This window comes from Octopus bimaculoides, chromosome 2 (genome assembly GCF_001194135.2).
Source record: "Octopus bimaculoides isolate UCB-OBI-ISO-001 chromosome 2, ASM119413v2, whole genome shotgun sequence".
Classification (NCBI taxonomy): domain Eukaryota; kingdom Metazoa; phylum Mollusca; class Cephalopoda; order Octopoda; family Octopodidae; genus Octopus; species Octopus bimaculoides.
In genome coordinates, this window is record NC_068982.1 from 103,983,567 (window position 1) to 103,999,855 (window position 16,289).

A 16,289-nucleotide genomic window follows, 5' to 3' on the forward strand; every position below is an offset into this window, starting at 1 on the left:
TACATCTCTTTCTCTCTCTCTTTCTCTCTTTCTCTCTCTCTCTCTCTCTTTCTCTCTCTCTCTGAAAGTATCTGTCATTACAGTATCGAATGTGATTGTTTCAGTTAGTGGAATAATTTCATTTTTAAAGTGAAAGTATTTGACATGAGTGTTTTTGTTTCACTTTTGACAGGTAATACTTAAATAGTGGAGGAGATATTATGTTGCCGTGGGCTCGAACTCTGCAAGAAGTTAAACATTTTTTTTGACTAAAACACAACTGGAACCCTAAGTAAGGCATCTGTAAAATTTGAATGAAATTGGTTCCGTAGTTCTCGAGTTTTAGGGATTCACACAGACAGACAGACAGACACACATTCTCATTTTTATATATATAGATAGATGAATGCAAAGTACATTATATAACATTATATAATTCTACATTGTCACATAACCATACCATTTCATTAGGTGATACTCAGCAATTATGCATTGAAATACAATCAAATTTTCAGAATAAAGACCTTTATCTGCATAGAAATGTCATGATTATGCCAGAATGTGAATTTACATAATGTTATGTAATGTACTTTACATTGATAGGAAATATTCACATTGTTGAGATGTGTATAATGATGTTTTGACCTATACATTCAGGTATCTTTACCCTTCTCTCTCTCTCTCTCTCTCTCTCTCTCACGCACACGCACACACACACACACACACATACATACATACACATTCACACATATGCACAGATAATGGCATAGTTGGTTGAATAGTTGCTTTTCAATCCAGGACAAGCAATTTAATATAGCTGTAATAATTACCCTTTCAGAATCCAGATCTTCTTTGGAACTTAAGCCAGATATTCTCTGTAAAACAAAAGGAAAACATATATGTTCATGATTCCATTAATGTAGTAAATATATTTCTTGATTTTAAATAGAACAGCATTTAAACTGGTGAGTTTAGTGGTCCACACACAGAGTCAGACAGTTGTCAACTAGTCTTTCGTACTCTGTAAATCCATGTATGTACCAATAATATAATTGGTACATATTGCAAAGTGAATCACTTTGTGTAGAAAAGTGAATGGAAAGCTCAACATATCACGACATACATTTCAATAGCATGGTTATTTATTATGAATGCAAAGTAAGTTCTGTAACATTACATAATTCTTCATTGTCACATAACAATCCCATTTCATCAGGTGATATTCAGTAGCCATTCAATGAAATGCAATCAGTCTTTGGGGATAAAGATGTTTATCCTCACAGATTTGCCAGCATTTTACTCAGTATTACTGGCTGAAATGCGTTGATTATGCCAGAATATGAAATTACTGAATGTTATGCAGTGTACTTTACATTAGTAATAAATAATCACACGGTTGAAATGCATATAATGATATTTTGAGCTATCCATTTTATTTTGTTTACTACATACATACATACATACATACATAAATACATGCATACGTACGTACATACATGCATGCATATATATATATATATATATACACACACACACATACATAAATATATATATATATAAATATACTATGGTATAGATGGTTGAATAGTTACTTCTCAATCAAGGACAGGAAAATTGATATATCTTTAATTATTACCCTCTCAATAACTCTGCCCTGCTCTTTAGAAATTGTGGCACCTTTTCTCTGCAAAAGAAAAGGAAGGCATACATATTTATGATTCTATTTACATCGTAAATATATTTCTTGATTTTAAATAGTCCATATAAATTTCTTCAAAATATGAGGGAAGTTAAAAATTACCCACACTTTTGCCATAACAGATCGTTATTACTGTCACACTTCCTTCTGTGCATGCGTGTTCATAGATGGTACTACTGTGCTCATGTGATCAAAGTTTGAGCCTGATCACACCATTTATTGTTCTGGCTTTACAGTGTAAGTATGGCTGCTCCACTAGCAATGTGCACCAAAGAAGAACAAAGAGCAGTGACCCGATTTCTTTGGTCGGAAGGTGTGTCAGGTGCTAAAATTTATCAGAAGATTTTAAACACAATTGGTTGATGGTTTCAACAGTCTGGGCGACCATGTGTGGACGTGCATTGTCAAGCAGCAACAAAACTTTCTTCAACAATAGGCTTCAGTGTTTGGTGTGAATTGCTGGCTTCAATTTGTTTACCAGCAAAGCACTGTATCTTGCACTGTTGATCATACAACCCTTTTCCAGGTAGGCATCCAGTATGGGCCCTTTTGAGTTAGAATCACATTTCCTGTGGAAGACCGAGATTTGAATTTCTTCATCACTGGCAAGCCAGGATGTTTTCACTCCATACTCTGTCTTTTAGATTCTGCCTCATAATGATGGACCCACGTTTCATCTCCAGTGACTATTTTGCTCAAAAATTCCTCACTCTCATTGTTGTAGCGATCAAGTAAATGTCAGTAGACCTCAAGACATTTGCACTTGTGCTCTGCAGTAAGCTCTCTTGGCACCCATCTTGCACAGACTTTATGCTTGGGTAAATATATTTTTACACCTCATTGACTTTATGTTTGGGTAAATATATTTTTACACCTCATTGATCTAGAAACGTGCGTCCACAATTAATCAAGGTCGGGTAAATTCGTTATTTTTTCCTTTTTTGCCTTTGTAGTTTGCAAGTATTACTGTTTTTGGGAGTTGTATTTTAGTAGAGAAATAGTAGTTTTGGCTGCTATTTCTAATTTTCGGTGTGTGGTGAAGCAATACTTGCTGAACCCTAAATTTTAAATTGTGTTTATATATTTACTGATAATGGTTTTTAACACACCGAACTACTTGGTAAAATTACTAATTATCAATTAATTATTAATTTTTACCCTATGTCTGTATGAGTTTATTTGCTCCCTGATAGTAAACTGCAGTTTTCTGCAGGATTACTCGTAGTGCACATTGGTAATTGAAGAATGATATGATTTTCTCGCTTGTCTATATGAATACAGAAATGCTGTTCTTGGATAATCATTTTGATGTCGCCTGATTGAATTAATTATTCTTTTATTAGCATTCTCGGATATATAATTTTGAAAAATTGTGCTGATGAAGGATATATGCTTGGATAAATATATTTTTACACCTCATTGATCTAGAAACGTGCGTCCACAATTAATCAAGGTCGGGTAGATTCGTTATTTTTTCCTTTTTTGCCTTTGTAGTTTGCAAGTATTACTGTTTTAGGGAGTCGAATTTTAGTAGAGAAATAGTAGTTTTGGCTGGGGACAAACTACCTGTATCAACTTGCGATAAAATTAAGTAGTAATTTTACCTTGTACTTATTCTTAGTGCAAGTTTTGAAGAGTGCAGTTCAATTTTAAAAGTTATTTTTCCAAAGCTATAATGGAAGTGACAAAGGAGCATATTTGGCATATTTTGCTTAATGAGTACAACAAAGGCAACAATGCAACAGAAAGTGCAAGGAATATTAATGGAGTATATGGCGATGGGACAATAAGTGTAAGCCAGTGTCAACAGTAGTTCCAGAAATTCTGAGCCAGAAACTACAACCTATAAGAAAAGCCTCATCTCAGAAGATCTGTAGAGCTCAACAAGGATGTCCTGCAAACCCTGGTGGAACAAAATCCAGTCATACTGTTGAGGAACTAGCAGAGAAGCTTGGATTTGGTCATTCAACCATTCATCAACACATGTGTGCCATCAGAAAAGTCAGCAAACTGGGTCAAGGGCTTCCTCACAAACTTTCCAAGTCTAATTGTGTGCAGAGAGTGAATGTGTGTTCTTCTTTGATGTCACATCATCACAAATGAACTATTTTTGGACCAAATAGTGACCAGTGACGAGAAATGGGTTCTCAATAAAAATATCAAACACTGAAGACAGTGGGTAAGGAAAAGAGAAACACCAGCACCCCAAGCTAAGGAAGATCTTTACCCATGTAAGGTATTGTTATCTGTTTGGTGGGATATGAAATGTTTAGTCCACTTTGAATTTTTTAACCCAAATCAACAATAACAGAGGAGATCTATTACAAGCAGCTTGAGCGGCTTAAGTCAGTGCTAGAAGAAAAATGATCAACTTTGGTTTCAAGACAAAAGGTGTTCTTCCATCAGAATAATGCTTGGCCACATACAGCGAGTATGACATTCCAAAGGCTGGAGCAGTTTGAATGGGAAACGATGCCCTACGCACTATATTCGCCAGATATTGCCCCATCTGATTATCATTTATTCCACAGTCTTTAAACTCATTTGGAAAAAATATGAATTCTGTAGATGAGGTCAGAACAGTACTGGAGGAGTATTTTCTGTCATGGACAAATGCATTTTGGAAGAAGTGCCTTGCAAGTCTACCAGATAGATGGAAGAACATTGTATAAAATGAAGGAGTGTATATTTTAGATTAAAAAAGTACTTTGTCTATCTTAATTTTGAAAAATAGAAGTACAAAAAAACTGCATTATCTATGGTATGGCCCAATATATACATACCAGGAGGACTCAAGCCTCATGGAGCAAGTGATACTCAGGTCAGTCAGGGGAAACAACATCTTGGACCTCTGTTTCACAAATAATGTGGACCTTATCCATAATGTGAAGGTAACACCAACAACATTCTGAGCCCACAACATTGTTGAACTAACTATGTATGGTCCTAAGCTAACTGCTGGTATCTACCCTATCAGGAGGACTCAAGCCTTATCCAACCTGTATTTCAATAAAGCAAAATGGGAATCAATCCACAAAGAGATCCACGAATGTAACTGGTCCAACATTCTTTGTATGCAAGACACTGACTTGAAATTCAACCAGTTTATGTCAACAATGCAAGCTATATGCACTAAATATACCTCAGAAGGAAAGGCCAGCATACCAACAAACAAGATACCCAGGGAGAGAAAAATCCTTATGAGACACAGGTCAAAAGTCTCAAAGTGGTTGAGTAGGCCACTGAAGGATAGGGAGAAGTCTATCTTAATATGGGCACTCCTAAAAATCGAAAACAAGATCAAACTCTCTCATGAGAGGGAAAGAGTAGAGAGAGAGAATAGAGCTGTGGAAAACATAAAAACAAACCCCAAAGCTTTCTACAAATTCACAAAGGAAACAGCCATAATACAATATAAGATAGGACCATTATTCCAAGGGAATGACACACTGACCACGGACCCAGGAAGGGTAAGTGAAAAATTTAAGTGTGTCTTCAATTCCCCACTTGGACACATGCAGATAAAAACCCAGCTGAATTCTATAATATTGCAGCTCTAAAAAAGAGGTGCCAACCATCGATTACATTAACATTGAGGAGACAGATGTAACAGCAGCCATAGATGAAATGAGCTCAACCTCTGCAATTGGTCCAGATGGCTTACCAGCTATTTTCCTGAAGTCATGTAAGCAGGCTTTAGTGAAACCACTTCAGATACTTTCCCAAAGTTTCCTTGCAATTGGTAAACTTCCTAAAAAGCTAAAAGAAGCAGATCAGGGGCCAAAAACTACAGGCCAATCTCTCTGACTTCACACAGTAAGGTCATGGAGCAAATCACGAGAAAGAAGTCGAAAATGTTTCTAGAAGAAAAGCACCTACTGAAACACAACGCAGCATGGATTTCGTCCAGGAAGAAGCAACCTCATATAACTCCTACAGCATTATGACTGGATTTTGAAACAGCTGCTGGACCATTCAGATGTCAGCGTGATATGTCTTAATTTTGCAAAGGCATTTGATAAGGTAGGTCATGGCATGATATTTCATAAGCTACAAGATCTTGGCATTGCTGGTAAACTAGGAGAGTGGCTGAATGACTTTCTTAAAGACAGAAGTCAGGCAGTTGCAGCCAATGGTGCTCTTTCTGAGGAAACTCAAATTCTAAGTGGCATCTCCCAGGGAACTATTCTAGGGCCATTACTGTTCATAATAGCTCTTGGACAGCCACTGTCATTAGCTATGCCGATGAAACAAAATCATCACAGGCAATAAAAAACCAAGATGACATCACAAGCTTACAGCAGGACCTGAATTCAATATACAAGAGGACCAAAGTAAACAACATACAGTTTAATGCGGGAAAATTTCAAGCACTGCACTATAAACTCACGAATGTACCACAGCCTGCATATACAGGACCCAAAGGCACTGCAATCTCAGAGTCACAAGAAGTGAAAGACTTGGGGATCAGTATGTGCAATGACACATCATTTTACATGCACATTACCAAGATGGTAGCAAAGTGCAGACAACTGGCAGGATGGATACGGAGATCCTTCAAGACAAGAGACCAATAAACTATGTTGACCCTACAGAGAACCTTTGTTCTCAGCTGCCTGGATTACTGCTCCCAATTATGGTCACCACATAGAGTCAAACTAACAGTGGAGCTTGAAGCAGTCCAAAACCACTATGCTAAAAAGATTGAAACATGCAGTAGATGAGCTACAGGGATAGGCTGCAAAAACTGCAACTTTACTCCCTGGAGTGAAGGTGCGACAGATATGTAATAATCTTCATATGGAAAACTCTAGAAGGACTAGTACCTAATTTTGGCATTAGGTAAATGCCAGAACTGGCCACCATTGTATTTTACCAAAGGTTCCATCCACTCCATCTAAATTCAGGACCAGGTACTGCAATAGTCTAGGATTCAAAGGCCCACAGCACTTCAATGCCCTTCCACAAAAATAAGAAATCTGTATAAGGTAAAAGTAGGTGTCTTCAGAAAGAAACTAGACATCCTCCTGTCCACAATATCAGATGAACCAACAGCTTGACATGAGATGCAGACGAGGGTAGCAGAATCAAACTTCCTTATACATCAAATGGGCCAACAGTTGAGACAAAGGCACATACAAGAGTGGTGATGTGAAACACTCCACACTGAGAAAATCAGCACGACAGTAGCTGCATGGCTGAAACAAGTAAAAGAGTAAAATATATATATTTCATCTAAAGGAGATCTCTTTAAAGATGCATAATGTTATAAAACACAGCATACTTCAAAGCTAGGTGAAACAAATCACCCTCAAAGTGAATGAGAGCAACAAATACTGATATTTCACAGTTATTTCCACTCATCAATGTTACATACACTTCCACTTCTGAAAGAAATCGCAATAACCAACCAAAAGTTTGTACTCAAATTGCATAAAATCTATATGCTGATGTGAAAAAGTGTGACACAAGGAAAACAAAATTCAAATGTTGCGTTTGAAGCAAACATTGTCACTATCACACTCTTTGTATACATATTTCTGTTTCAACCCAGAAATGTTTTTACTTTAACTGCTGCACCTCAGTAACATATTAAATCCAAATATTTGAAAACATTTTGGCTTCTTTATATAAAGTGAATGGAACTAACCTCATAAGCTTGTGCAAGCAAGCGCTGTTCATTTAAAGATTGTTTCAACTCAGAAATTCTTGTCTTTAACCGATCCACCTCAGCAACATACTAAATCAAAGTAGTTGAAAACATGTTGGTTTCTTCAGGTAAAATAAAATTTAATTAATTGCAACAAACAACTGAAAAAGCACAAGAGAAAATATGCAAACTAATGCAAAACATATTACATACTCACACACGTATAAGCATGTATGTATATTGATATAGAAAATAAGCCAAGATCTTTTGGTCCTGAAGTAGAATTCCAACTAAGGTCAATTTAGCTATTAATACCACTGGAATAAGGACAAATAAGACTAAGATCAATCTGAATAACCAAAGATGTACAATTTATGAGTAGAATGCTGCATTCACAGTTTTAATTCCAGTTCTTCTCAGAACTGTTTCAAAAGGGGTTAGACATTCAGAATGGTGACTATTGTTTTATATTAGCCAAGAGATTCATTATTTGAAAGTTTCTTGTTCCTTGAAAAATATCAGTTAGCTAATGGATATAAATATCAGAAAGCTGACTAAGAATGAAAGGAGAATGAAAGGATCTAGCTTAAAAAATTAAATTGCAAGTAGTCCCAAAGAATGTGATGAAATAGTTAGAACTGTAACATCAAGGCAAATTTATTAAATGAATATGTAGCACAAATCAGAGACCTTAATTTCTTATGGCAAACAGAGCCAATAACTATAGCATATACAACAAAAATCTACTGAACCCAACATAGCTATGAATCTGTGAAGAAATATCAAAATGTCTTTTCATGATAGCCATCTATTCAGGCTCTGCTAACTGAAACTGGAAAACAACAGCAACATCAACAATAACAATAGCTATCCTGTAAATATGTCAATAAGCACAAACATGGAAAGGCACAGGATTGTGTAGTTTAGAAGACTGCTTCACAATCATGTAATTTTGAGCTTAGTCCCATTGTGTAACACTTTGGGCAAGTGTCTTCTACTGTAGCATCGGGGCAACCAATGCTTTGTGAGTGAATTTGGTAGACAGAAAATATATGAAGTCGTGCCTGCATGTGTGTCTGCGTGAGTGTTTACATTCTCTGATGAACTGAGCTATAGATAGTGTAATTTGTTGACAAACAATACCATCTATAAATTATCCAGTAGCCCACCATTTTTGAAGAGAAATGGAATGAAAATTTACTTTGAAAACAAGCAAAAGTTAGCAACGGGAAAGGCATTTGGTTGTAAAACAATGCCTTAATAATATGTATTCATGTAATAATGCTAGCATGAATAGACATAAAACAAATAAGTGAACATTATCATAAAAAAGAAGGGATAACTATTTTCAGTTGAGTTGGATGAGGTAAATAAGTAATGCACTTTGCTTGTATGTATAAAGCAATGCCACAAGTTGGTTTGAATTACTGACATTTTAGAGTTACAGCCCCTGTTATACATCTTATGAAATTCTAGAATGGAACAAACTTACATGCATGATTTGTTCCATATGTCAGTTATGGATATTGAAATAAGATAAGATAAATGTTATACTGAGATATTAATGTCATATGGTTAAGTGATCTAATATTTAATGTAGAAAATACCAAATAAAGAGAAATATCACACATGAGTACTAATAACTAACTTCAAATATATGACTTATAGGTAAGTAGGAATATTTATTTATTTTGATTATGGTTACCATAATCAAAATAAATAAATAAATAAATAAGAGAAACTGAAAATAAAAGAAAATGATTACTTACTTCTTCCTTTATTGTTTTAATTTTTAATGCAGCTTCCCTGTTTTGATCTACACTTCTCCCCATTTTTTCAGATTTCTAAAACAAAAATTATTATTTTCAGAAGTGAAAAGCTAATTACTTTTCTGTAAATGGCATTGACAAACAATAAAATATACACAAAAACTCAGTCATCATATCAAATCTAATGTATGAATACGAAGGAAGATTTAATCCATCACATATTACCAAATGTGCAAAACATATTTTATACTCAGGTAATTTATAAACTGGGGTATTTTATGTGGATTATATATTTTTGTATTATCTGGGATATTTTATATAGATTAACCAATTATCACCTACTTACCAACTTTTCATTTTCTTTGATGTAATTGTTCAACAATTTATTTCTAATCATCATCTGTGAGATAACCAAAGAAATAAAATTGTTAGAATGACTTAACAAGACATGAAACCTTTGAAGGAACAGTATAAAATTGTGATGTGCTTGACTTTGATGTACATAAATGAGGTGAAGGGATAATAATTTGAGTTAGAAACTGAAACCCAGACATAATTTGGTTTACTAAGATGTTAACACTTCATGCAACTTTATTTACTTTCCTTATAAATTTACAGATTTCTGTTAAAGTAACAAACATGACATTTGTATGTGATGGAATTTAAAGTTGTGGTGCATTACTTTTCTTATAATAGCAATATTAGTTAAGAGTTTTTAATTGATACGTAAATGAATTGACAAACTCGCTTCTCAGATGAAATTCAAAGTTGTGGTGTCCATTACTTTTCCTGTAATATTGATTTCAAATACATCAACCCAGTACTCAACTGGTACTTATTTTATTGATTCTGCAAGGATGAAAAACTGACTTTGGTGAAAATTGAACTCAGAGTGTAAAGATGGATAAAATACTGCTAAGCATTCTGCCAGCTCACTGCCTGTACTTTTCCAGTAATATTAGCAATATTAAATGTTTTTATTGAAGTGTTAATCATCATCATCATCATCATCGTTTAACGTCCGCTTTCCATGCTAGCATGGGTTGGACGATTTGATTGAGGACTGGTGAAACCGGATGGCAACACCAGGCTCCAATCTAATTTGGCAGAGTTTCTACAGCTGGATGCCCTTCCTAACGCCAACCACTCAGAGAGTGTAGTGGGTGCTTTTACGTGTCACCCACACAAATTAATGAATTCTTTTCTTTGCAAAATAGATGAATACAATATTTTCCCATCACTACAAATCAACATCCTAACAAATCATTTAAATCTATTAACTACAGTGTTTTAATAACGCGCATGCACACACACACACGCGCACACAAAGTCTCTGATGAAATTCCTTAGTTCATTATATAACTAAAACTACATGCCAAATACTCAAGAATGATATAATAATCCAACTTTCAACAGAGCTCAAATATAACCCATAGTATCATTGCGTTCTCACATTTGGATCAGTACTGTTACTGAAGATACAAGCATTCTGGACCACAACAGTAGAAGGACATTTGGCTAACTAGAAAATACTCGCCTATACACTGCAGCTTCTAGCCCACAAATACTTTGTCCCTTCATTCTGCTTACTATAACTATTACAACAGCTTTTATTCCTATGAACTAGTTAGTCTTATATCAACACCATCAGACCCACCTGGTACATGCTCTCATCTTCCCCTCTTGTCACCTATCATTTAATTCTACCCATGTCATCCTCAGGTTCCACAGGAACTACTTTGCCCATCATTACTTATGAGAACATCAACATAAACCAATCAAAGATATTGATCCAAACAGTCTTAGAGAGTTTGTGAAGGTCATGATCACTGCACCTTTCCGTCTTGCTGAACCATTAAAAAAAATAACACATGCTTACATGCACACAGATATATGCACATATGCACACAAGGGTGCACTTACATACACTTGCTTGAAGACACATACAGTTGCTTGTACACACACATACACTCACATGTGCATGCAAATACATAGATATTCACACAAAAGTATATTTATATAAGTATATGATTATACTACAATCTGTTTATGTACTGAAATAGTTTGCTTAATATTAAGAAAAATTATATAATTTTATATTGAAAAAGATACACATACTAACTTCTTGAGCCACTTGTTTTGACTTCATTTTTTCTCTGATTAAATCTTGCTGAACCCTGTTCACTTTGATTCCTTAAGAAAGAGAAGAAAAAATTTTAAGCATTACATTTTTTGCACAATACTTCAAAATGAAACGAATTGTTAATCTTGGGTTTATATGCAAATAGAGTGAAGTCTATTTGCTGATCCATTGCAGCATAACACCTGTGAAAGAAAACTGAATTATGAATTAAAAGCAGATCTAGTAATATAAACATTATCAGTCATGCATACATAGAGTATGTGTTTTTTTTTTTATACACCCATTTGCTGTAGGATAGCATCCTGGGAAAAGCTTCCTACCTGATGCCAAGTGTTAAGAAACATTGAATGTCCCAGACCAGGTGAGACAACACTTCAATTCTTTTTTCCCATGTGCTACACTGTAACACATCACTCTATTTGTATATAAGTACCAGACTTTGTTTCAAGGTACATGTTATTGATAAGCTACAATAATGGTAAAATATCAATATCTACCATTCTTGGTCAACCGAGGTGATTTGTCTCTGGGACATTCGGTGTTCTTTAACACTCAGCATTGTTTGTGTAGTGAGCTTTCCCTAGATGCTATTCCATAGCAAAAGTGGGTATAAATAAAATGCAAACCTCTATATATGTGCAACCAATAAAGTTTATTTATATATAATTTTTTTTTTTACTTGCTTCAGTCATTTGACTGTGGCCATGCTGGAGCACCACTCTGAAGTGGTTTTGCAGAACAATTCAACCCCAGGACTTATTTTTAAGCCTATTACTTATTTTATCAGTCTCTTTTCCAAACCACTAGGTTACAGGTATGTAAACACACCAACTCCAGTTGTCAAGTGAAGATGGGTGGGTAAGACAAACACAGACACAAACACACACACATAGATATATATACATACATGCAGACATATATATATATATATATATATATGATGGGCTTCTTTCAGTTTCTGCCTGCAAGATCTACTCACAAGGCCTTGGTTGGCCCAAGGCTATAGCTATAGTAGAAGACATTTGCCCAAGGTGCTACGCAGTGAGACTGAACCAAGAACTATGTGGATGTATGGTAATGTCTGTTGACCTGACTATTAACACTAATGTTTTATGATAGTCCCTCTTCCAGATTTTAGCAATAGAATACCCCTGTTGCTATTAGGTGACTCTTCTTCACCCCTTTGTAGCCTGTCTTCCTCTGTTCTCTATTCTACTTGCATCTTTCCATCTTCTTTTCCTCCCTCCCCCATGCAATAGCCATTCCTTCAGTGTTCAGCTTGTTATAACCAGAAATGGCTCTGATGGAAGTAGCATTAATTTTTTTTGGTCATTCAATTTTTCTCAATTGATCAATAGGCCAACTAAGTAAACCTATTAGTAATATACCTATAATAGCTACTGGAAACAGCTGTAAGCCAAATTTTCTCCAACAGAGGTAAAATATGTAATGACCATCATTTTTAATCTGTTTTATACATAAGCACACACACACACTATATCATAGATTGCTGAATATGAACCTAGATAGTATGATTGTAGATCAACTGCATAAGTTATCTAATTTCTGAGAGTCGACAACAACTTAAGTAGCAGGTGCAATGACTTTATACTTTGTGATATATTCTTCTAAGTGGGAATAATATATCTCATATAGAAAATATGGAATATTTACCATAAGTTACACTCTGCAGGACATGTAGATGATTTGGTGACTAAACATTTCATTTGAAAAGTTCTAGCCCCAAACAGCATGGGTTTCTGAATTCTATAATATTATCAGGCTCTGCTTAACTATGCCCTTTTTCTGAGAAATCCCACCTTATGTCTACATAAAATTTAAGTGTTGCTGAGCTGACATGTCAGTTAGCTTATTTACATCTTCGTATCTATGACAGTAGTTATGACTTCTTTATATTTCAAAATATGAAGAAAACTATAAGAACTAAAAAAAGTGAGTTTACAGAAATATATTTATGTTTGGAACATAAAGACTTACTGAGGAAGAAGGTTATATATCTCATGTATATATATATATATATATATATATATATATATATATATATATATATATATATATATATATATATATATACATACACACACACACACACACATATATATATATATATATATATATATATATATAAACAATGGGCTTCTTTCAGTTTGCACCAACCAAATTCACTCACAGGGCTTTGGTAGGCCCAAGACTATAGTAGAAGACACTTGCACAAGTTGCCACATGGTTGGGAAGTAAGCTTCTTACCACACAGCCTGACCTAAGTAAAAAAAAATTATAAAATATAGTTACATTGCCTTCTGGTACTTTGGATCAACCTTTGGGCATTTGTAGAAAGGAAACATCTTGAATCTGCTGTTTCTGCATATTTCCAGGTGCTTTCTCAGCAGAATCCACTTTTGAATTTCATATGGAAACCAGTGTCCAAATATTTGAAGTTGTTGTTGCTATATATTTCACATCTATTGTCTCCCTAGTCCTTCAGGAAGAATTCTGAATTATCCTCTGCTGTGAATTTTGTCCTCATGAGATGGTTTTAAAGATTTTTTGGTTGATGTTTACTTTTTTTTATGAGATTTTCATCAACCAGATTTATCATTTTGGGGCTTTGTGAAAGTATTTGTAGGTTTGTTTTTATAGTGTGAAATATGTCAGTCTCTCCTGAATTATGTGTATTGATAAATGGAATAATATTTCCTTTTTTGTCTTAGGCATCCTCAATTATATGATGTCCCATTTCATTGCCTTTTTAACTCCATTATTTATTAATTTTAAGGAGTAATTCCAACATTATAAGGGAAAGCACTTGCACTTTGTGGGACATTGCTGGCAAGTGACCTACTGCTATAGATACCAAAGCAGGGCCATACTTGAGCTAGTTATCAAAACACAAAATATGTAGAGCAACTCACTAGAGACACTGGATGCCTCCCCAAAGGCCTTACTCAACTAATGCAGGCCCTAGATGGATGCTGTATTGGGGGTTCAAAATGCCCAAGCGAGCTCAACCAAATAATGACGATCAGGAAACCTTTAAGTTTATTCAGTTGAATTTGACATATTTTTGGGTCAGCCACTATTACACAAATATGTCTTGCCATACTATGTGCAATGTTTTGTTTGATGTGTGAAGGATGACAAGAATAGAAGTTCAATTATTGGTATGTGTTTGTTTTTTGTGATATATATCTGTTGTTGCTGTGGAGTTATATTTTTACATGAATGTCTAAGAACAGTACGTCATTATGACTGGTTTCTCTCATGAATTTGATAGACGGGTGAAGGGTGTTCAGAATGTCATTGAATATTTGTAGATCATCATTTAGTTTCTCTCAAAAACTAAAGCAGTCAACAGGTAAGCATTTTCCACTTTTCAATGACATATTTCTTGAAATTTTGCTCAAAAGTTTTCTCTACTTTCTCATATAGTTTTTCTTTTAAAAAAACTCATCACCATGTTAGCATACGAGGGTGCAATTTTAATTATCATAGTTGTGCCCTTTATTTGTCGATATGTTTTATCATCAAAGTTAAAGGTGTTCTCTAGTACTAGGCATGTAGTCTTGTTAATGAAATCTGTTTTGAAACGTTCATTTATCTTCCCTTTATCTTTTTCTCCCCATTTTTGTTTCATTGCTTCCAGGCCCAAAGTGTGAGGTATATTAGTATAAAGGTTACTAACATCGAAACTTATAAGGATAGTTCTTTCTGGGACAGTGGGCAGAATGTATAGGGTGTGGTAGAGAGGACGGACGTTTTTGAAAAATTCACAAAATCATTAATTTTAGCTGCAAACAAATTTTATTGACATCAATGTGTTTGTATTGAATTAGCATTTGTCAAAATCAAGTGTGGAAAACAACATCCATCATGTGGTGTCTGTTTTCAATGATGCATTTCTGAAGGTGTTCTGGGGTCCATACCATTCATGGCACCCCCACCGGTCTTCTATTCATTAGTGTACCTTGTGTATGAAGTGCATTCAACATAAGATTGTGTTATTAATAGGAACAGTCTGATTTTGGTGAACGTTGAAGTGGCGCTGAAACTCATGCTGAACTGCTGTGACAGACTCATTATTCTTCACATAACTTGTAGGCAAACACGCAATGCTCTATTGTTCATAGCGCCATGGCTTTACCTGAAAAGAAAAAAAAATGCTAAGACTCCACTGACCAAATGGTATCTGTCAGACATATGTTTCTCCCTCTAGGGCTGAGTAATAACCATTTCAAAATCGTCTGTCCTCTCTGTCCCACCCTGTATTTGAGAAAATCCATGTTGTGTTTTATATAGCTGGATATTAATGATCATGAGTTTTCAAGGAATATATTTGAAAGATAACTTAGTCAATGTGCTGGAGACTGTGGCCCAGCAACTACTGCTCTCAATTTGAGATCAGTAGGTCCTTAGTACTTTTATATACTGGTTCTTCTGTTTATTCATGGCACTCTGTATTTCCAAACTTTTAAGGGTCTTGGGTAATCTGTAGAAATTGTTCTATTCAATTTCAGAGTTATCTATGAAGGAGTCTGGGTATTGGTTAATTAATGTTCCGATTTTATTCATTTTTGCTTTTTCTGGACTTCTTGTTTCTTCCTTATAGTAATTTTGGTCTGTTAGGTGTTCCAATATTTTGTCTTTATAATAGTCCCTGTCCATAATCACAATTGGCCCACTCTTATTGGTTTCTTTGAGGATGATATTGAGTTGTAATTTATTAGTGTTAGTAAAGCCTTCTTTTCTTTATGAAGGTTTTGCTTGCATTTACAGACACTGAGAGAGAATTTGGAAAGTGTATCTGTGTACTTCTATATGTAAACCAGGTTGACAAAATAATATAGTCTGCCATGAACACCTGTGCTTTGATTCTTTCTTTCTTTTTCTTTCTTTTTTTAGTCACTTTTGCTATGAATTAAATTAATGAATTCAACGGGATACACCGTCTGCAAGTAGTTGGGTTCAGCATATTATCCTCCATTTACTAATTGTTATACAAATTTTGGGTAAAACCTCCACTTTTACCCG

General features: G+C 34.9%; 1 protein-coding gene across 1 annotated transcript in view; it reads right to left on the minus strand.

Annotated features, from left to right (window-relative positions):
- The window catches only part of LOC106884052 (uncharacterized protein DDB_G0283697), a 53,715-nt gene that overhangs the window by 12,773 nt on the left and 24,653 nt on the right, over positions 1-16,289 (minus strand). The window contains exons 9-14 of the mRNA XM_052965867.1: positions 11,220-11,290; positions 9,444-9,497; positions 9,098-9,172; positions 7,329-7,418; positions 1,616-1,663; positions 810-854 (exon numbers count right to left, since the gene is read on the minus strand). Of these exons, the coding sequence (XP_052821827.1) occupies positions 810-854; positions 1,616-1,663; positions 7,329-7,418; positions 9,098-9,172; positions 9,444-9,497; positions 11,220-11,290 (383 nt within the window). The remainder of the gene's footprint in view (positions 1-809; positions 855-1,615; positions 1,664-7,328; positions 7,419-9,097; positions 9,173-9,443; positions 9,498-11,219; positions 11,291-16,289) is intronic.